The 22,371-nt window shown below is 43.0% G+C and overlaps 1 protein-coding gene across 1 annotated transcript in view; it reads right to left on the reverse strand.

The window, feature by feature from the left end:
• Positions 1-22,139, reverse strand: part of LOC116332064 (protein unc-80 homolog) — a 69,600-nt gene extending 47,461 nt beyond the window's left edge. The window contains exons 1-17 of the mRNA XM_039606302.1: positions 21,964-22,139; positions 21,613-21,661; positions 21,104-21,260; positions 19,719-20,059; positions 19,172-19,295; positions 17,742-17,806; positions 17,338-17,483; positions 12,748-13,021; positions 12,507-12,641; positions 12,208-12,424; positions 11,002-11,142; positions 8,030-8,298; positions 7,437-7,775; positions 7,206-7,337; positions 6,066-6,213; positions 2,155-2,205; positions 1,563-1,780 (exon numbers count right to left, since the gene is read on the reverse strand). Coding sequence (XP_039462236.1) covers positions 1,563-1,780; positions 2,155-2,205; positions 6,066-6,213; positions 7,206-7,337; positions 7,437-7,775; positions 8,030-8,298; positions 11,002-11,142; positions 12,208-12,424; positions 12,507-12,641; positions 12,748-13,021; positions 17,338-17,483; positions 17,742-17,806; positions 19,172-19,295; positions 19,719-20,059; positions 21,104-21,260; positions 21,613-21,661; positions 21,964-22,055 — 2,898 coding nt within the window. The 5' untranslated portion in view covers positions 22,056-22,139. The remainder of the gene's footprint in view (positions 1-1,562; positions 1,781-2,154; positions 2,206-6,065; positions 6,214-7,205; positions 7,338-7,436; positions 7,776-8,029; positions 8,299-11,001; positions 11,143-12,207; positions 12,425-12,506; positions 12,642-12,747; positions 13,022-17,337; positions 17,484-17,741; positions 17,807-19,171; positions 19,296-19,718; positions 20,060-21,103; positions 21,261-21,612; positions 21,662-21,963) is intronic.
• Positions 22,140-22,371: the final 232 nt, after the last annotated feature.

Consider the following 22,371-nt stretch of genomic DNA (forward strand, 5'->3'; position numbering starts at 1 on the left):
TTCTCTGTCAAGGTAATCTGATCAAAATCTGGTGGTACTTTTCTGTCTTCATAATTCATCAATTTTGACATGTTCTCCAAAACCACTGACTGAAATACAGCCCAAACCGTAACAGAATCTCCATTTCTGATGAGGCTTCAGTGAACAGTAGATGATTAGCTGAAAGTCCAGATGCATCTCTCCGGCCCTGTGTCAGGTGACCTTCAGATCCTGTTTAACTGTTGTAGATAGTTTTGTGGGCCTGATATTTCTTCTTTTGTCCTCCGTTTGTCCAGTTTCCTCAGTTTTTTTTAAGGAAACACTACACACCATCCTGAGAAGTTTTCAGCTGGTAGCTCTTTGCAAATCACTTTGTTGGTACACAAATACTGTTACAGTTATTGAATTGTGATCTCTTTTGCATTTTTCATAGGTTCTGCTAAAGCAATGGGAACAAATGATGCATTTTTGTGAGAGGTTGCTAGTAACAAAGTGCCTAAAGATATAATTTAATATTGGTTCTTTGCTAAGTTGTCTGTTAAGAACTGGACTGAAAATGAGTGAAAAAGACAACATGTTCTCATCCCAAAACGTAACATACCTCACCATGTGACAAATCTTAAGGAAGTTATGGGTTCGGAAACATGAGAACCATTTGGAATATATCTACACATGTACATTTATTTTACTTTCTCATCATTAATTGCTTTGGAAAAAACTATCTAATATGATTAAGATTGTGGTTAAAGTTAGGGATAAAGTTATGGCTTAGGATTAAGGTTAGGGTTAGAGCTGGAATACACAGCTGGAACATGTGTTACCGCTGGGATTGCTATTGGATTCCATTCACAATCCGGCGCGTATCATAGGGACACGGAAGGTTACATCTCACGTTCCTATGGGACGCCTCGGGACGTGACAAATCGTCGGTATGTTATGCATTGGGAAGGAGAACGGTCTGGAAAAAGAAGCCAATGTCTAAAGAAAAAGTTGGAAAGACCTTTGGAAGTCCTGGAGAACTATCCCTCAAGAGCAAGTCTGGCTTCTTGGAAGTAAAATATGAAGAAATGAGGGGTGGCTCTAGAGTTTTGCACAAACCTACATCTAAAATACATGTTCTAGCACAGCGGTCCCCAACCTTTTTTGCGCCACGGACCGGTTCATGCCCGACAATATTTTCACGGACCGGCAATAAGGTGTCGCGGATAAATACAACAAAATAAAACTAGTGCCGGTACCGAAAAAAGGAAGATTTATTCATAACACACGTGAAAAGACCCAGGAAAACCAAGTTAACGATAAAAACGATAACAAAATAACGCTGAAAACCGATAAAAATCCTGAAAACCATACATTTCACACCTGAGCCTCAACTCTCACGGCCCGGTACCAAACGACTCACGGACCGGTACCGGTCCGAGGCCCGGGGGTTGGGGACCGCTGTTCTAGCAGACCAGAGAGCAGCTTAGATAGCATGTCTGATACAAAGAATGAGATAAAGCATTAATTTAACTGATGAATCTAATGCGGAGCAACGAAACAGCTGGATGGCAACTAGGCAGACGATTTCACGCCCCACTCACCAGGTTCTCGGGGCTGTGCAGCTCATGTGTGGTTGAGGCGCAGCGGGTGATGAGGGACTTGAACATGCAGCCCACCACCACGGCCTCCATATTCTGGGCCACAGATTTGTTGTCTCCTGTGGTGAAGTTGTTTCCGAAGCCCGCCTTGTCTGGAAGCAGCAGGGAGGCAGGAGAGACCATGGATGACACAGCAGGTGGTTTAGTCATTGCTGACAGCACTGAGCATACAACAGTGAGCCCGTACAACAAGGAAGGAAGGAGAGGGGGCAAAGGAAAAGGGGGTTAATAAAGCATATGGGGGAGAAGCCAAACTGAAAAGGATTCTGAGTAGGGAGTAAGGAATACATGCAAGTGACTAAGGCCTGCTTTAAAAACATACAGTAGAGGGTTTAGTCTCTTGGTCCAGTTAGATTAATATATCAGCCAGATTAAACCAGAAGTTTTAGAGTTGCAGGCGAGTTTGTCACTTTTCGGACAGAGTGAGGGGTGCAGCAATGAAAGCGGTGCCTAGGGAAGGGTCTGATCAGGTCAGTGTAGTCATCTTATTGCTTATATTATCAACTGTTATTGATTATTGATCATGTGTATCTACCGATGTTTCTTTTTTTCGCCCTCCTGGACCTCTCACCTGCACTGCCGTACTCTGCAAGAGAAAAGAGGCGGGGCACAAAGTTGATTGACATCAGGCCAGCACAGACATGTAAGGCGGTGTCAGAAAGGAAGTGGCACCCCACCTCTGCGAGGAGGTGAACCCCCAAGATGCAAACACACACTTAAAAAATAACACACACCCACACACACACTGAAAACTAAACAAGGTGCCCTGTTCACTTTCAAAATTAAAAAAACACTCATCGGTTCAGTAACTTGCCAATTGTCTTTTGTGGAAAAATCTTCAAATTCCAGTGCAAAACTGAATTGGCATGTAGGATGTCTCCTAATGCTCAGAGATAAAAGCCACTGATTGAGCAGGAATGTAATGGGCAAAGCTCTGGATTGGCAAGTGTACAGAATGGATGAGTGAGTAAGGAAGGAAGGTAGGATTCAGCTCATTGAAGTGGATGAAGAAAAAGGAGGAGGATGGAAGCAGGAGGAGGAGGAGGAAAACGAAGGAAAGCGACACGGACGAGCGGAGACAAGTGGAAGGAGGAAAACACATATATAAACAGAGATAGCGCTGAAATGCAAAGTCGAAGTGCGGGGTGAGACAGTGGTAGGACAATTCAGCTTTGTCGACCACACTAGAGCTTAAAATATTTACCTCTTTATGTGATATTATTACATTTATATTGGCCTGTACTGTAGTATGCACACTAGACCTTTTAATGGGACAGATCTGAGTAAAATAAACCTGACAGACTTTGCTAGAGTATAAATATCTGCGCCGCTACCGACAGTTAGCTTGGAAATCGATTAATTGTTTAAGCCTTTGATTTAAAAATAAATAAACAAATTCGCTTGTGCATATACTTGTAAGTTGAATATCTTGAGTCTTGAGTACTGTAATTCCCTCACACTGTAATTTTGCTGCAGGAATGACACATTTCCATATTAGCCTGTTGACAAGAGGGCAATGGGATTCTTCCATTAGCTTTTTGAATTACTTTAGAAAAAAAGCTCTGTGGGAAATACAGGTTTATGATACTTAATGATTTTATTCAAAAGGATAAAGCTCCATAACATTTTAATGGTTTCTGATTTTGGTTTCAGTGGTTTACAACTACAGTCATCTCAAAGCACATTTAGGGTAAAAATCGTATTATATTAGAGAAAACCCAAATAATCAAACAGGCCTCTGTGAGCAGGACTTGGCAACAGTGGGAAGAACGAACTCCCATTTAACAGGAAAAGCCCTTGCATGACTTTACAAAATCTCCCCTATATTCTTGTTTCTTTAGCTTGTTGGCAAATACCTAGCCTATGACACATGACAGCTTATTTTTAGTCCTGTGAAAAACTAACTACACCCTTACTGCTTCCATAGGAATTAACAGGGTAACAGCCAGGTACTGCTAATCAGATGCACTTGAATAATTGATCATCAGCATCTCAGAGGAGAAGTTGTCTCAATTTGCTGCTCTGGAGCATTCAGGTGTGTTTTAACACAATGCCTCAATCTTCCCACGAAAGGTTGTCCAAGCAAAAGCAGAAGAGCTACAACTCAGATTCTAAAGGCCTCAGTTAGCATGTTAAATGTCAAAGTTCATGACAGTACAATTATAAAAAGACTGAACAAGTATGGCTTGTTTGGAAGGGCTGCCTTCTTCTCCCTAAAAAGAACATGGCAGCACAGCTTAGGTTTGCAGAGTTGCACTGGAAAAAACCACAACACTTCTAAAAAAATGTCCTTGGGACAGACAAGACCAAAGTGGAGATGTTTGGCCATAATGCACAAAACCAAACAAAGCACATCAGCACAAACACCTTATACTGTAGCACATTAATGGAGGGGTGATGTTTGGGCTTGTTTTGCAGCCACAGGACCTGGACACCTTGTACTTATTGAATTGTCCATGAACTCCTCTGTATACCAAAGTATTCTAGAGTCAAATGTGAGGCTATCTGGCTGAAAGCTAAAGTCTGGATTAAACTAGGTCATGCAACAGGACAATGATCCCAAGCACAGCAGCAACTCTACAACATGACATGTGGTGGGACCTGAAGAGAGCTGTGCACAAATAAATGCCTGCAAACCTCAATTACCTGAAGCTACGTTGAAAAGAAGAGTCGACCAAAATTCCTCCATAGTGATAAGAAAGACTGGTAGAGTAATCTTTAAAATGATTACTTTACATTATTGCGTATTTATTCTACAAGCTACTGAATGTTGGGGTGTTTTTAGTTTTCCAAAAATAATGACATACTGTAATTTGTCTTGTGTTCATCTCAGGTTGTATTTACCTAATTAGAAGAACTGCTAAAGACCAGATCATTACTACTTATGTAAATCTTCTATGTTAACCGCAAACAGGTATCTTTGAGGCAGATGAAGAAACCATGTAAAATGCTAACTCATTGTGCGGTGGTAAGACTCATTCCTGCAGTGCTCTATTTTGATAACTTTAAAGCTCGAACACTTATGTTCAGTTAAAATTCTTAATTTATCCAATACTTTGGTTTAACTTGGTAGTAATCACCACCCAGGATGCTAACATGCTCACACATAAGCTGCTAGCATGCTGATGTTTAGAAGGGTAATGTTAGCATGTTCAGTATCTTAGTTTCTCCTGCTAGCATGCAAGAAATATTGTTAATTAGCACTGAGCTGATGGAAACAGTGTTGCCAACTCCTCAGTAAGGAAAATCGCTATTGGTTGTCCTAAAAGTCGCTAGAAGTCGCTAAATGACGTCATCGCCTAATTTGCATAATTGGTCATGCTAATGTAATTGTAACTGGACAACTGTAATTGTTGCTGGAGAGAGAAATAACATCGTGGAAGAGACATAAATTGAGTAAAAAACGTCCTAAATGCATTTAGAGTTTATTTAGAACTACAAATTAAATTTCTTTTAGCAATTATTGTTTTTTTAATGTCACAATTCCAACCCTGCTCCTTCACCCGGGCTTGGACCGGCAAAAGTGACCCAAAATAGGCACTCTGGTGGAGTTCCTTTGTGTGTGTGTGTGTGTGTTTATAAGTAGTTTTAAACCTTGTGATCCACAAAACAGCATAAGAATAAAAGAAGAACTGACTGCGTTACAGTCAGTGCGGGAGCAGCGGCTTCGCTCATGCGCGATTCATTTGCAGTTTGGACGCATAGGTGTGAACATCTCCTGCCCTGATAGCAGCTGGGGGAGGACTATCCTCCACCCGTGAGCGATTTGGAACGGGCGAGGTGCCCACGGCAGCACCCCTGCTTGTTGAGAGTAAAAGCGATACGCGCTTTCACGTCAAGAAGTCGTCATAAATAAGTCTCCAATAACACCAGAAAAAGTCGCCAGATTTGTCACTAGTCGCTTTTTAGAAAAAAAGTCGCTAAGGGGGTTTGAAAACTCGCTAAATATAGCGACAAAGTCGCTAAGTTGGCAACACTGGATGGAAATGTTGATTAGTTGCTAGCAAATTAGCATGCGGACAATGAACTCAGCGGTGAACATGCTAACAAACTTGCTAAACAGTAGCATGATTGCATGCTACTGTTTAGGAAGTGCAAATGATATATTTTTCTATTATTGTGAGCATGTTACCATTCAGACTTGTATTTAATTCAAAGCATTGATGTAGCTGTAAACTTGTCTACATTTGTATTTCCCTACATTTTGTGGACTTAACGATTAATCGATTAATTGAAAAAATAACGCTCAAATTAATTAACAATATTTTCACCCCTACCACACGATTTTTCAGCATCAATCCAATATACGCAATCAAAGCCAGTGTTGTTTACCCTGTTTCTGCATTTATTATCAGAATTTATGATATTTTTCTTTGTGACTGTCTTGTATCTGCATCCCTCTCTCGCACACACACAAACACACGCCACAGCACACGCAGCACTTACTGTCAGTGATGGGCTCCATGCAGAAGCCCAGCAGTGCATGCAGGAAGTCGACTATGTTATTGAGGGAGTCTTTGTTGACGTACTCGCGCATAGTCAAGCGAAACTGTAGCTTGTCCAGCTTATACAGGTTGGTGAGGCAGTTCTGGGCCTGAAAGAAAGATTTTTAAAAAGTAACTTCAAGAGCAAAGTTTCTGGATGCTGGACTTTTTTTTTTTTTTTTTTTTAAATAAGTCAGCTAGCAATAAAGTGGCTTTCCTTTAAATTTAATTTACCATTGACATTGTTATTTCCATCTTCAGTAGTTTATACAGTGCTGAGAAAATGTATCTGCCCCCTTCCGAGTAAGTACAAAATGCAGTTTTAAATTTATGATTTAGTTCATTTAAAGGAAAAATGTTTTTCAAACCTGCCTGGCCCTGTGTGAAAAAGTAACTGAACAGCCTGTTTAAGGTCATGCCAAAGCATCTCATTCAAATTAAAGTCCAAACTTTGACTAGGTCTCTCCAACACTTTGATTTTGTTTTTGTTTTTGTTTTTTTGTTGTTTCTATCCATTCAGAGGTGGTGTGTTTTGGATCATTGTTAGTTTGATCCCAGATATACGGGACTCAAACCTTCCACAAAGTTCAGTTTTTGTGTAAATGTAAATGTGACAAATATGCAAAAAAAAAAAAAAAAAAAAAACTAACTAAAATACTTTTTAACAGCACTTTTTGTCTCCAATGTATGAGTGTAGGTGGGTTCCAAAGTGGCTTGCAGATCCTAAACCAATTTAAAATACCACCCTCTCCAAATTGATTTTTAGATCATTATCAGCTGAGTCATCTGTAGATGTGCACTGGCAGTGGGATTAGTTGAAAAGCCAGTATTTGCAGCTAGAGTTTTGTGGCCTGCCTGAACTAATGCTATATTTGTTTTTAATGAAACAACTGATTGATTAGAATTAAAAAGATATTGCGGCTGCCTCTCACTGAAGTTAGAAACTCAGCCCAGTGCTCCAGTCAATGAGTTTCATTTTCATTAAACTTTTATTACACCGAAGGAGCAATTCAGTAAATAATTAATAGGTAATGAATCGATGTCACCATCTGAAACTGTGCTTATTTGCACACATTCAAAGAATTAGAGAATAGAGAGTAACCTGCATCCTCAGGCGATCTCCTGATAGTCCTCGGTGGCCCTCACCACAGCCGTAAGCACAGCCCAGAGACTTGACTATCTTTATGAGCATTGTCAAAGCCAGGCGGTGGGGGCTGAGGCCACCAGCTTCTTCCTGCTCCCAGTGAAGAGAAGCAAGAAAACACACAAGTTGAGACATTCAGGCATCCTACACCTTTACAATCTCATTCTAAACACACCTGTTCAAACACACCTTTTTATCGTCATCCTTATTATTTTTCACATCATCCTTGCTTCCCTGCCCGCTCCCTCCACCACTTCCCCCTCCCCCTCCTCCTCCTCCACCCCCTCCTCCACCTCCTCCAGCCCCCGCAATCGGCCCGCCTCCCTGGGCGACTCCTCCGAGGCCCTGAGCAGCCGCATCTTTGGCACGAGCCTCTTGGTTCTCCTTGTTATCTGGCTTGGACAACTTCTTGCCCATGCCGGGCACCACGCCCAGCTGCAGCAGGCAGTCGATGATGTTGAGAGCCACGTCGCAGATCCTGGAACTGATATCGTGGCTGAGAATGGAGTAAAGAGCCCTCAGGATAGCCTAAATTGGAAGAAGGAAGGCAAAGAAAGGGTGACAAAATCAGAGAATTATTTAGTTTGACCAAGAAAGTCCCAATAACATAAGAGAGATAATTAAGGAAACTGTAAAGTGTCTATGATGTTATGACTTAAAAAGGAAAGCATCAGAATCCACTTGCAGTCCCACTGGTGACATAATTGCTTATTAGAGCAGCCAAATTGGGCCATAACTTCTAATAGCTGTATTTGCCCCCAGGGTCCATTTAAATCACTCACTGTGAGGTCCAACATGCCGTTTTTCAGCACAAAGTTATTGGTGCCCTCGATGTTCTCGCCTTCCTCCAGACAGGAGTAGTTGATGCAGGAGTCGGTGAGGCTGCGCGGCAGGTTGGCGCATGCCAGCGGCTCCACTGGGATTTCAGGCACAGCCACGGGGTTGCAGAGTTTCTTCATGTGCTCGGTGAAGAAGTCTGCGTAGCCCACGTTAAAGGATGCAACTGTTGTGTTGAACGCCGCCATGGTGATGGTGGAGATCTGAGATCGAACTTTAGACAACAGAAAATCATTTTTTATTGAATACACGGTCCTGGTTAATAGTTTTCTATCTCACAAATCCTCGAGATCGCCCTCTTGTTCCACTTAGGTAGCTCCTTAGTACTTTAGCTCAACTGTTTTGTGGATGTGATGAATGGCTGTGGTTTTTCCAGTGATGTACAGATGGGTAGATAGAGACTTTTCTTGTATTAATAGTTCGATGTTTATCTAACTATGTTATGTTCCAGGTACAAAAGGTCTGGACTTTGACTGGGTCATTGCAGAACTTTGATTGTTTTCTTTTTCAGTCATTGCTGCTTTGTTTGAGATCATTCTCCTGTTGCATGACCCAGTTGGAACCAATAACTTAGCAGTCAGACAGATGACCTCACATTTTACTCTAGAATAATTTGGTAGACCATGAAGACTCAATGACTGGAAGCTGACCAGGTCCATAAAAAAAGCCCAAATCATGACCCCACCAACACTGTGCCGCCAGTTTGTATGAGGTGGTTGTCTTGATGTGTTGAGTTCCATTTTCTCCAACTGTTGTGCTGCATACTACAAACAAACAACACCACTTTGGTCTCGTCTGTCCAAACCACATTGTTCCAAAAGTCTTGTGGTTGGATCAGATGCAACTTTGCAAACCTAAGCTGTGCTGCTGTGTTTTGTTTTGTTTTTAACAGAGAAGAGGCTTTCCCCTGGAAACCTCTCCAAACAAGCCACACTTATCAGTCTTTTTGCAACTGTACTGTCATAAATGTTAAGATTTAACATGTTCACTGATGTCGCTCTTGGGTTTTTTAGCACACACCTAAATGTTCCAGAGCAGCAAAATGCTAATGGATGTACTTAGTTTTCCACATGCCTTTGCATTTTGCTCAGTTTTTGTTAAATAAATAATGAGAGCGTGTAATATGTCAAGTGCCGTTGCTCATCTAAGGTTTAATTGACCATTTTTATAAGGTTGTGATAGGCGTGCTTTCCTTTTCACATCACTGTAAATCCCCCCCGATGCTCTGATGGGACAATAAAGTTATTCTTTTGGGTTTAGCTTTAAGAGCTTTACATAAGGCACGACAGCCAGAAGGTTCTGCTGATTAAACAGAAATGTACTTGAGAAGAAATGTGTGTGAAACGCGTTTTGTTTTTGTTTTTCAGTTGGCACCATTTCACTTGCTGCATTCAAATTGTAAGAAATCAACACACAAAAACCCCTGGCACACTCAGTTTGAGACTTTAATGATTAATTTAAGTGTTATTTCATCTGATGTCACAGCACTCTGGCAAGGTCTTGGAAGCTTTTACACAGAAGCAATAGAAAGCATCCAAACTGTGAAGATCATTAACTGGGATCGGATGTGAACAGTTGAAAACTGGGAGGCTCTGGTGGGTGATTACACCCACCGGGTCAATGATACTGATTAGGTGAGGTGTCTCCTCAGCACCCAGAGGACACTTAAAGACAATAACCATCGCAGACACAGCTTGTTCACCCTGCTGCCATCTGGCAAGCGATTCAGAAGCAACAATGGAACAATGGTTAATGTTGAAGCCCATGTGTCAAAGAAAAGAAACCATTTTGTTCTTGTATTTGAGTTCAGTCACTTATTTACTCTTCTCATATTTACGGTTGAATCTCTGCAGTCCTGCATGTGATATGTACTGAATACAAAAGTGTCCTTTCTGCAAATTTGACACTTTTGACAGCTTCCTCACAAAAAAATTAGCCTGATACTTTGGTACTGTTCATCCCTGCTGCACCTCATGTTAAATTCAGCTCCTCTCTGCTTATCTCCCGTCTCGCTAAACCCAAACAGAAAGCGTGTGGCGGAGTGTGAATCAGTTTAAAAGCCGGTGCTCTTATTTTGTGTGTAGTTTGTGTGTAAATTAGCATTGTCACAACAATATTGCTGTTATATAATCCTGTCCTATTTCTGCTTTGCTCAGCGAGCCTCAAAGGGAGCCGGCAGCATCTGTCCTCCCTTTATGGTAGCTGATGGACAGTAATGTGATCAGCAGTGGGTAATTTGTTTATTTCGCTTTACTTTCAAATAACATGGATGTTTGTGGTTCCTCTTGCACTCTGGCAGCATCTCTAAGAGCTCATTTTGATTTGACGTATGCCGGCTTTAATTTGTCTCATTTAAAACATCTGTGATCTATCTTTTATTGTTTTTTAACCATCTACCAACAAAAGAGAGAGTTTAAACTGTGTGAGTGACATCCTCTATGTTCTGTTGATTTGTTAGGCCTCGAAAAGACAAATCAATACACTGGTCTACTCATTTTGCTCATTCCTAGGTTCATATTTGAATTCTTGGACTCTAACAGAGCAGCTTTGCATGATTCATGCTTCAAAATAATCGTTCTTCACTTCAGGCTGGGCTTTGGTGCAGTCCCTCCTCTTTTCGGCCAACTTTCTTCTGATTGGCTGCTCTGAGATGACCATATTAGGCATATTCTCTCTCAATGATGTCATGCAGATCCAAGAGTATTAAAAAACTGTCTAAAACCGAGCATTTAGAGCAGCTTTTAGCTCTTTTTTTTTTTTTTTTTTTTGAAACTGTGGCCTTCATTTCCAGTGTATATATGACAGAAAACCAGGAAAGTCATAATAGGTCCCCTTTAAGACTCCTTCAGGTTTTTTAACATCTAGAAATTTAACTTTTGGGCTTGCTTTAAGGCCCATATTTAAACCATCTTCTTACCCTCCTTGACGGTGTTGTCACTGTGGCTGTTAGAGTGGTCGGGCATGTCCCTGAGCAGCGAGTGGTGGGAATGAGAGTGTTTGGCGCTCAGGCTGTCTGCATCTGCAGCTGTGTCTGTGCTGCCCCGCCGTGTGAATTTGCCTGGAAAGAGATGCAACAAATGGACACGTTTTAGGTCAAAAGCACACAACCAAATACTAAACGTGGACATCAGATGGAGCTGAAAAGAAAAGATTAACTTTAAGCTCAGCAAACATCAAAGCCCACAGAGACAGAGTGCATTTACGTCCTGCCTACCCCAGAGAGTCTGTCTCTGCGGGCTTTGGTGTTTGTTGAGCTGAAAGTTAAACTTTTTTTTTACCCAGCTGTATCTCATGTCCGTGGTTTCCATCCAATAATGCCTAAAAAGGTCTTTTAAGCTGCCAAACTGAGCCTTTCACCACTGTCACAACAACACTATACTCTAATGGCCTCCATAGTCACCAGATCTCGATCCAGTAGAGCCCCTCTGGCATGTCAAGCTTAGAAATCAGTAGCAATTGTGTGATGCTATCATGTCAATGTGGACTTAAAGTCTCTAATGAATATTTCCATTTTTTATTTCTTGTTTAGTCTGTGCCATGAATAATTAAGGCAACCTCTTTTGCAAGGTAAACAGTGTCCAATGATTGTATTTCAATGTCTAAATGTTTGAGACATAAAGTGCTAAAATAATTTTCAATGGCCAGCTACGGGCATTTTCATTATTTTTTTATTTTTTATTTTTTAAGAATTTCTGCCCTCATCTGCCCACTATAGGACCAACAATTTGACCCTCCAGCAGTCATGGTTTTCCAATTATGACATGTTGTAAGAAGTATCTCATACTTATACACTGTGACACAGATTTGAATCTTTCTAGCAGCAGCTCAGGTTAAGTGGGTTCATAACAGCATGGTAAAAGAGACCAGTAGTTTTTTTTTTTCTTAATGGAAATAAGCCTTTAAAAAGTCACTAACTCTTGATAATAATAAAAATAATAACTGCTTTTGTGCCTTGAGCGAATGTTAATCTCCACTATTCAGTGAGAGCTCATAAGGAATACCAATGTCAATGAAGTGACCTAATTCACCAGCTGACAGCCAGATCCAGACTAAATCCTCTGACTCATGAAAGCTCGGTGGAGTGGAAGCAAGACTTCAAACTGGTGGCATCCAATCTCATTACCCATGATGGTGGCCTGCCAGCCTCCGCGGTCCAGGGTCCGCCTGTCGTCACCCAGGCCAGAGAAGCTTCCGAAGGAGAAGGTGCTGCGGGTGGGAGAGACGTCCAGGTGGTCGTCGTGCAGCAGGAAGGGAACCCCCATCCGACGCTGGCGCTTCTTCCCCGTGTGATGGAAGGGGATGGAGCCCTTTCTCTCGCGATCCTCGCGGCGGTTCTTAAACTGAAGTGGAACAACAGGTCCTCTCAATCACATGAATCTGTACTTATTGTTTTAGCTTAAAACATAAAGGCCAGTCTCTGACCTTCTTGAAGATGTTCATGCCCAGGTCGGAAGACAAATCAGGGACAGCCTGCCGACGAAGGTTAGTCAGAGAAACCTTTGCAAAGGTCTCTGTGCTCAGAGATTTCCCCTCTTCATTGCATTTTAAGCTCATATCCTGCAAAAAAATAGGAGAAGGCAAAGGTCATGAACCAGCAGGAGCAACACGGACATCCTAAAGATGGCATGGAGGCGACTCAATTGAAGCTGTTTCGATGAGTGACCTGAGTCTTGTGGGTGTTGACCAGTGAGGGTGTTGCAGCCACCATGGAGCTGCTGCGTGGCCGTGGCAGAGGTGCAACCAAGGGCTCTGGGGGGCGTTCAGGCCTCTCCTCCAGGATCTGCCTGAGGCGCTGCAGATAGTACATCAAGGCCCAGTGCACGCCCTCCTCTGTCCAGTGTGGCTGCAGCAGACAGCGCAGCACGGCCACGTCAAAGTAAGTGGCGTAACGCGCCCGCTGGGCTAACGATGCTGGCAGGCCGGCAGGAGCTGATGTTCTGGAAGAAGAGAGAGGAAATAAAGGAAGTTTCACAGGTTCAACCTTTAAGTTGGTGAAGTTTAATTTAAAAAGACAATACAGAAATTAATCACACACAGAATAAATCAATCTATGAAAGGAGTTTACCTAGTACGTGAAGGTATGCAGAATAAATCGGGCCCTCGCAGTGAGTTCAACAAGCAAGAGCGCACGACCTACTGTGATTGTAAACGCTAGAAGCCAGATGAAGATATGTTTGCATCAAAGAGTTAAGTCTGTATTCGCCATTTGTTTTGGAGCATTTTAACATTCGGACACAACAAATCCACACCTCCGCATAACCGGATGGGTGCTACATTGTCAGATTTTGTGACTAAAGAGCTGCCTTTATTACATCTGCTGTAGCTGCTCTGCTCTGTGAAACCTGCAACTCTGACATAGCTAGAGAGATGTAACAGATGAGATGTAACCTGATTGCTCAATTTTTATAAAGTAAGGACAGCTTCTGCTACATCTGTGGTCTAATTTACCTAAACGCTGACGGCTTTTAGACCACAGTTGGTTTTAAGAAAGAGTTTAGCTCTTTAAACAAAAGTTACTGGGTGTAACTGGGTAGCTAGCCGTTTATGTCTGACAGTATTCCTCTGTTTTGGGATCTCTGTGTCCAAAAAGCCAGAGGTGAGGATAGTAGCAACAAGACCCACATACAGAGCATATGCCAGTGACAATATATGGCATATGACATTGATAGAGTTAAAAAAAAAAGAAGAAGAAGAAGAAAAAGCATGTAAAGGAGGAGCAAGGCGTGGAGTTGGGTTGCAAAGCAGCTTAGCAGCAAAAAGTAAGCAGTTTGTAGCAGCTTAAATTGTGCAGCCTATATGAGATTTGCTGATTCGACACTTTGAAGGGTGGCAGTGGAGTCATAAAAGGATAAACTCAGATGATCTGTCACGACTTTGGCTGAGCTCAATGCTACAATCAGTATTTTGTTTCATGGCCAACCAAACCAGCATGTTGGAGAAATGCATGATAAAGTTCCAATTGTACTAGCTGACAAACCAACCAGTAGCAGATTGCTGAGGTTGTAGTTTGCATGAAAGTGATGAACTGTTCTCTAAACACTGTCCAGCTGCTCTCCAAGCTGCAGTGAAACTGTGAAAAGTGGGACACAAACCGGACACAGTAGACTGTTTGCCATGCTAGCTACAGTCCTGAGGCACAACATTTTCACATAAATTATGCTTCTGCATCAGATCTACGGCATAACCTACACCAGAACCAGAACCCAATTTTAACTGTATGTTGCAACCTTTTACATAAGCTGACCTGCACTGCCTGAGAAATATACGTTGGGTTGACACATACCATAATGACTTGAATGGCTGGAAGGTTACAGTGTTGAAACAAACGGAGTTTCCAGTTACTGTGTGATGTAGATTTTCCCATAGAAGCCTAAATCAAGCTTTACTCTGAAGGCGAACCTTCTCTACTCTATTTTTCTCTAGACTACGACTCAGCTAGTAGTTGATGAGAAAAACAGACCTCTGACCGTGAGGTCAAGGTCACTGGAATTTGAAGTCATTCGTGATTTTTAGTAGATGCACCTATGGCATTATTGTGACAAAAATTTGATTTCCTTCTTGAATTATCACATTCACGAACATTCACAAACGATGTTTTCAGAAAAACATAAAGGTCACTGAAGGTAGCTGAAATTTAACCTTGATTTTTAGTGCCTAAGGTATCGATTTCAAGATTCTACATTGCCTCCTTCTCGAGTCATTGCATTCAGAAACTTGGGTATCCACTCTGCCCAGCTGCCTGGCAGGCTGATGACAACATAAGAAAAACTACAGGAAATCATGGCGCATTACTAGCAACCAAAGCAATTACTAGGAGGATTATGGTGCAGGAGCTTCTTTGCAGCAGTTTTACCCAGCAGTTGCCAAAAAAACCTCCAAGAACCACCACCACTGAGTTTGGTTGTATCACATCCAATATGAGGGACAACTCCTAGGCAACGTGTGCATGACATTGGTGAGAAATCTCAACACAAGTGGTTAAAAGTAGCAGATATGGAATAGAACACGGACTGTAGAATGAACAGACACGTGCAGTGAAAGTCACCTTTTTCACATATGTGTTCATACACATCTCTGCATTTAATTATTAGTTATTATTCATCGCTGGCTCTCTTCCACAGCATGTCTCCCTCCTGTCTCCCTCGTGTCACCCCCAACCGGAAGATGGCCGCCCCCTCCTGAGCCTGGTTCTGCTGGAGGTTTCTTCCTGTTAAAAGGGAGTTTTTCCTTCCCACTGTCACCAAAGCGCTTGCTCATAGGGTCATATGATTGTTGGGGTTTTCTCTGCTTTTACCTTACAATAAAAAGCACATTGAGCCAACTGTTGTTCTATATGAATAAAACTGAACTGAATTAAAAGGCACTTTACAGTAAACTATCCCTAAGTAGCTAAATTGAATATCATGATAGCAATGCCAAAAGCCGTAACTACATATATAATTACATTACATCACAACCTTTTGTGTTATATTAGACTGTGATCAACTCCTGCCACATTGCTTCATTAATGATGCATCAAAGGAGGATGATAAACAAGGGCAGAGCCCCCCTTCAGCATCATTGGAAGAGGAGCAGAGAGGGAGGGAGGGAGCTCCAGCCTACGTGAGTCCACTATAAATAAGCAGGAATGAAGGTCAGCAGTCGGCGAGCTGCAGAGGAGTTACCGCAAACTGTGAAGAAACATATTGATACTGTAGGAGAGGCACACGGAGCGGGGCATTTAATCCCAGCCGCTGTAATAAATGGAGCAGGAAGCGCTGGTCGATATGTACATGAATCACTTTGAGAGCGGGCGGCGGAGGCAGGTTGTATCATGTTTCACCGTCTAGCCGACACACACACACACACTCACTCTCCCTACTGCTGTTGTGTCAGGTTGCCACAGAGACCGTGTGACGACAGCCACCCCGGTCCTCCGACTCCATGCGGTAGGAGAGGATGCAGCAGCCAGCGGTTGCCATGGAAACTGCCTCAGCATCAGCAGTGCTGCGCGGATTGCGGTGGTTGAGTAAGCTGCATTACTCGCAGCACCTGGTGCCGGAAATGATTTTATCAGTGCGGTGCAGCGCAGAGATGCACGAACAGCCTGGTGACCGGCAGATGTAAATATAAACCGAGTCCCTCAGAGATCTGGAGTCTGGTGGGGGAGGAGGGGGGTATTTTTGATCAGGAGAGCGTCAAAACTCTCCATTGCTGCATGTCTCATTTACATTCAGCTCACTGTCCTCCTCAATCCCGCAGTCAGCCTGAAAATCCCACTGCACGCATGAAGAAAGCAATTAATTTGTCTTCGTTAAGCAGGGAAAGAGGAGGGATAGATCCTCCCTCTCCAGCATTACCATGTGACCGCTGCTCATACCCTTTGGTGTGAGGATGTGTGAGGATATAATTGGCTCGGGGGTGTTTTTAGGAGGCGGGGGGGGGTTGGTTGGTTTCCGGGCTTGTTTTGATTTTCAGTCAGCTGCCGGCTGTCAGAAGGATTGCGAAAAAGCGTCAGAGTGACATGCTTGGATATCAGAATGAGCTGCGATGAGCAGCGGATGGCTTAGGATGGAAACAAACCTGCCAGCGAGGAACTTCTTTGCTGGTCAGATTTGGTGTAATTGTAAACTTTTTATTTTTTATTTTTTGCCCTGCCTTTGCCAAAGAGAGCTTGAGAGAGACTGAGCTTTGGCCTGGCAGTGGGCACACCAAATCAAGCCAGGCCAGGGACTCTGCCAGCATTAGACATGTAGCACATTACTTCAGCGTAATTACCCTGGTTATGTGGGCAAAATGTCACATGGGTTTGCTGATGCACAAGCAGGAAAAGAGCTGTGGTTGTGTGTGAGAGAGGAGACAGTACTGCTTGAAGCAACATATTACACAGGGGGGAAGAGGATCTATTCATGTACCCTAGCTCATCACAAGCTAGCGGAGTGAGGCGTGTGGTGCAGTGGGTTTGACAGACGCTGCCGCCGGGCTCGGTGTTTAGCCATCAACAAGACGATGGCACCAGCTCTGTGTCAGTGCGGGTCACGTCTGCACTGCTTCAACCCTCAACTGGTTAAAGCGTGGAAAAATTAGTCATTTCCGAGAGATTTTATGAAAGCAGCGCCTCCAATATCGATCGTTTATAAATCAAAAATAATGCTTGTGTGATTTCCTCTGTGGGTCTCTATTAATACATTTATTCATTCGTTTGGTAAGTTAAAATTGATGCTTCAACATGTCTCACTGCTTCTTGAGGGGAAACTGAATAACACATGCTCACTTTTTCTTGGAAGGGCCTTTGACCAGTGGGGGTTGCTGTTGGGAAGGGCCACCTTTCTCCACTGAGTTACCACGACGACAGCTCTGCTCCCCGGCTGAGGGGGAGGAGGAATCTGATTGGGTGGCTTCGCAAACCACCTGGAAGCCCTATGGGTAGGAAGAGAGAGAGAGAGATGGATATCAGGAAGACAGACAGGCAGACAGTTCCTGATAATTAAAGGCTCTGAGGTTGGAGTGTGGTTTCTGTCATGACCCCGGCTCACCGTGCTAATGAATATTAACAGCCAGCCCCAGGGGGAACATTGGAAAAGGGGAGGGGAAGAAGCCTCAGACTCTTGCCCAAGCACATTCAATCAACATGGGAAGCAGAATCTGACAAGATATGGGCTGAAAACGTTAGCTCACCATGGGACCCGGGTTGCCTGATCCACAGGGGCTGCACTGGTTGTTGACTGGGGAGTTCCTCTTTGCTGTTTAGACAAGCATAACAGTATACATGTGTTAATTGTGAGCAAATAAAAATAGATTATCTCTCAACGCACTAATTCCCAACCAGGGGTACAAGTACCCCAGAGGGTTCTTCTGCAGTAGGCAGCAGACACCTGGAATAATTCGTTTCACTATTTATAGAACTGAGTGGTCCTATGGCTAAAAATGTTAGCTAACGTTATGGATTGTGTTTGTTACACACCAAAAATAGGACAGTGTGGTTGCCTGGTGATTGCATTGAAGGTTTTTGCCTTTCCATTGCAATTATTGCCGCCTAATTTATAAATGCAGATGGATTGCAAACACAATATAATCAATCTAAGTCAGTCTGCGCCAATGACCGTAACTCGTCTGTGATACGTCTCTATTTGTTTTTTGTAAAGATTTTTTGGGGCGGCATTGTTACATTACTTTGATAGTAGAGCAGTAAATCTGTGAGGTTCCTCCTGGATAGTAAATGAAATTCGTTAGTGTGAATTTCTGTGTATGTAGATTGCAAAGGATTTGCAATTTTTACAGATTTATCACAGTTAATCACAAACAAAATGCATGTAACTACCAAGCTTAACCCCGTCAATCACAAACTGACAGCAGATTGACTCCATCTTATTGTGATTGAAATGCTGGATAACCAAATAGTCAAAACTGTTAGCTAACTTGGTGTATCAGCAGTTGAAATAGCAAAAAGGTACGAATCACCAAATTGCCAAAACTGTTAGCTAACTGTTTAGATTAGCAGTGGAAATATAAAAGTATACATAACTAAAGAGATGAAATTGTTAGGTGACTGTGCAAATAACACTGTTAGCCTAATATAACAGATAAAAAAGCTGTATTACAGCAGCTAGCTAAAGCTATGAAATGAACACCAGTGATTTAGCTGCTATGTTGCTGGAAGAAAACTGTTAGCTAACTTTGTGTATTAACAGTTTTAAATAAAAAAATAAAATAAACATTTAAATAGTTTAAATTTGCCAACTACAAAAATATAACACCAGCAAACGTAATTATATATATTAAATAGCTGTTAAATAGAGTATTAGCTAAGGGCAGTAGATAAAAGGTTGAAATTATAAGCTTATTTATGGTTAACTAACTATAATTGAGACATGGTAAACTAAAAGTATCCCAGATTTAGGTTAAAATTAGTTCAGCTGAACATAATAAACATGAAAGATGTTAAGGAGGAATATCTGACACAGCTGCATGGGTTATATATTAGGAATACGGTTAAGAACCACTTTCTTTAAAAGCTTTACAGAGGTTTATTATATATAAGCCCTTAAAAATAGCGGCGATTTCTCAAAGATAGTAGGAATTTCTTTAAAAACTGGGAATTTTTTCACCTGTAACAATGTTTCTGACAGGTTTGATGAGGGCAGTAAAGGCAGGGATGTCAGGCAGGCGGTGCTCCCACATTGGCTGCCATATTACCAGACCACTAGCCAGTCTGAAGGTCAGGTCTGACTCCTGGAAAAAGGCAACATATTTACACATTTTTTTCCTCAAAAAACAGCCTGTAAACACCAGAAACAATAATTCTGTCTTGGTTAAATGTTTTGTGTTGTTAAGATTCTTAAACCTCTGTTACAACATGCTAACAAGACAAGACAGTAATTCACTGCACAGCTGGGAAACAGTGCACTCCCATGAGTAATATAAGCTGACCCTTTCATCTGTTTGCACACACAGATCAATAGGCACAGGGTGATGCTGACTGCAAGTACTAAATTAAGCAACACAGGGGTTGCTGAAATTAATTTAATCACAAAATTATCAAAATTATAAATAGTCTAATGCCACAGATTAACACAACAATGCCTGTGTCATCCTGGCTCTCTGTTACAAAAATCAATTTCAAGGCTGTACATATTTGCATCAGCAGTTACGCACCTTTATCCGATGAACAAGCGGTGCAAACAGGAACACAAACAACTCTACTGTTGCCATGCTCTTTTGGAATAGCTTGGTGCGAGTATGCTCATCCTCCTCCAGCAGGGAGCCGCTGTGCTGTTGTCCTAACCCGCCCAGGCCCGAGCCAGAGCAGGAGCTAGGAGCTCCCGGGGAGGAACCCTGGTTCCCCACAGGCTGGAGGAAGGCGCTACTGCTGCTGCCCCTGGACCAGCCGTGGCTCAGGCTGGGCTCGTGGTTGCACTCCTGTGGGGCCTCCAGCAGCATCCAGTGCAGGGTGTGGAGCAGCTTGGTCTCCGCCACACCCAACTTGTCCTGGTGACCTGTGATGTAACCGAAAGACAAATACTAAACACGCAGACACTTTTTTTTAAATCTGCTTAAACATGACTGGCCTGCAACAAGTCACCTGCAAGTGGACTCCAGAGAGAAACCAGAAAGCTTCCACTTCCAAAAATTCTTGCATGCCTACAAAACTGGTCATATTTGATGGTGACCTCTAATTTCCTGCTTCTAAATTCAAACTGAAGTTATTGTCCTCAACCCTAATAATCTTAGAAATATGATATCTAACCAGATGCTTACTCCAGATGGCACTATTTAGGCCTCCAGTAACACAGTGAGGAATCTTCGAGTCCTTTTTGACCAGGATACGTCCTGAACTTCACATATTAAACAAATATGTTGGATTGCTTTCTTCTATTTGTGCAATTTCTCTATAATTAGAAATGCCCTTTCTCAGAGTGACACTAAAAAACTAGTTAATGCATTTCATTACTTCTAGGCTGGAATACAGTAATTCCTTAATATCAAGCTGTCCTAAAAACTCTCTGAAAAGCCTTCAGTTGATCCAAAATACTGCAGCAAGAGCACTGACAGAGACTTAGCCAGTGCTTTGGTCAAAGGTGGAGTGACAGGAGAACCAATCTAGCATGTTCTTGCATGAAACCTGAGCTCCCAAAGGGGAAACCCTCAAGGACAACAAGCAGCACAACAGGAGGGATCTGACCTGGATTGAATGAAGGACCCTCGTACTGTGTGGCAACAGTGATTTTCACTTGAAGGCGTTTAACAGCTTAGTTCAAAGCCTGCCACCTCCTACTTAAAGAAAGTGTCAAATCCAGCTCAATAATAATGCAAACAGTGGCTCATTCATGTCTGACACATGGAAGGATTTGATGCTTTTCTCTATCTCGTGTTGTGTGCAGGCTGTTTTAATCTCATAAATATTAATTCTATCATTTGCCTTTCTGTCCATTTAAGCGATGATCTCTGAAAGAAGCTGAAAGGAGCATCAGATTTGTGTTTTGGCGATTGGGTATGACCTGGATGAAGCTGTCAGCTCGATTGGACTAAAGCGTCCTCACCAAGCTTGTTCCTGTTAGACAGCAGGATGGAGGTGCAGTGGAGTACGTGAGGCAGCGCCGCCTGGACGAGCTCCCAGCGGGAGATGCTCTGGATGGCCTCTGACAGGGCCGGCGACAGCCCGTGGAGCTTGTTCTCCACCAGCACTCGCTCAAAGGACTGGGGAGGCAGCCAAAGGAGAGAGAAAAAAGAGGAGAAGAGAGACATCAGGCGGGCAACTTAAGCCTCTTTCTTTGACTATCTAAATGTCCCACATGGCCCCGAGCGAGCAAAAGCCTGTGGGAGAGACAGTGGAAGCTCTGTTTGGATCCAAAGGGATCTGGAGAAGCGTCATTATGGATATGAGTCTAGCTCGAGGGTAATGGGAGGAAGCACGGGGGCAAAACTAATTTGCTAAATGCAAAATCAAGAGCTCACTTGATTTGCAGGTGCATTAAGGTAAAAACAGATTACTGGGAAGGGAAGCGATTATTTCCCCTCATCGTGCACATGGTATTATGAAATGACTTACCACACAGGATGCCTCATACTGTTTTCCCAACTTTGGCCGCAGAAAAGCACTGAAAGACATCAACAGAGTGCTTGTGAGAGATTAAAAAAGGACAAATGTAGGTTATAGGCTAGTAAATTACCCCATTTTGTCTATGTGGCCCACTTTTTGTGCAAATTTTACAGGTGTGACATCATACAATCTGCACCCACAGCCCCATCTTCCTCCATTTAACACAAATCAGTGAGCAGACACTCACTGGGTTTCTCAATCACTTCATCAAATAATGTTGACGTGTGAGGCGGTGACAAACCCCCGTCAGCCCTGCCTTGTTTTCACCAACGGCAAACACCTGTTATCAATGTCACTAACCTGGTCTGCCTCCACAGGAAGGTCTGGATCGGGAACGGTATTCCCTTCCCGCACTCCGGTTCGTTTTCATCCAGGCTTTTCCTCTTCACCATTTTGGCCGAACCCTGCGTGGCCGCCTGCCTGTGTGCGATCACCGGGACGCGCGGCTGCTGGCTCTGCCCAGGTGACCAGCGAGCTTTTCCCTCCCTCTTCACGACATGATTGGGTTAGTCCTGCGTAAAATGGCTGCAAGTGTCGATCGGTCGGTCGGCGGCAAAGGAGAGATAGAGATAGAGAGAGAGAGGAGGAGGAGGAGAGAGGAAGAAGGAGCGCTCCGAAATCAGCACCTCCCTCCCTGGACAGCGACAGCTGATCGGAGAGCTAATTTATCAGCAGCGGCAGCAGCAGCGGGGCTTTAAAGACGCAGTG

Source organism: Oreochromis aureus, linkage group 23, assembly GCF_013358895.1.
Source record: "Oreochromis aureus strain Israel breed Guangdong linkage group 23, ZZ_aureus, whole genome shotgun sequence".
In the NCBI taxonomy this organism is placed as follows: domain Eukaryota; kingdom Metazoa; phylum Chordata; class Actinopteri; order Cichliformes; family Cichlidae; genus Oreochromis; species Oreochromis aureus.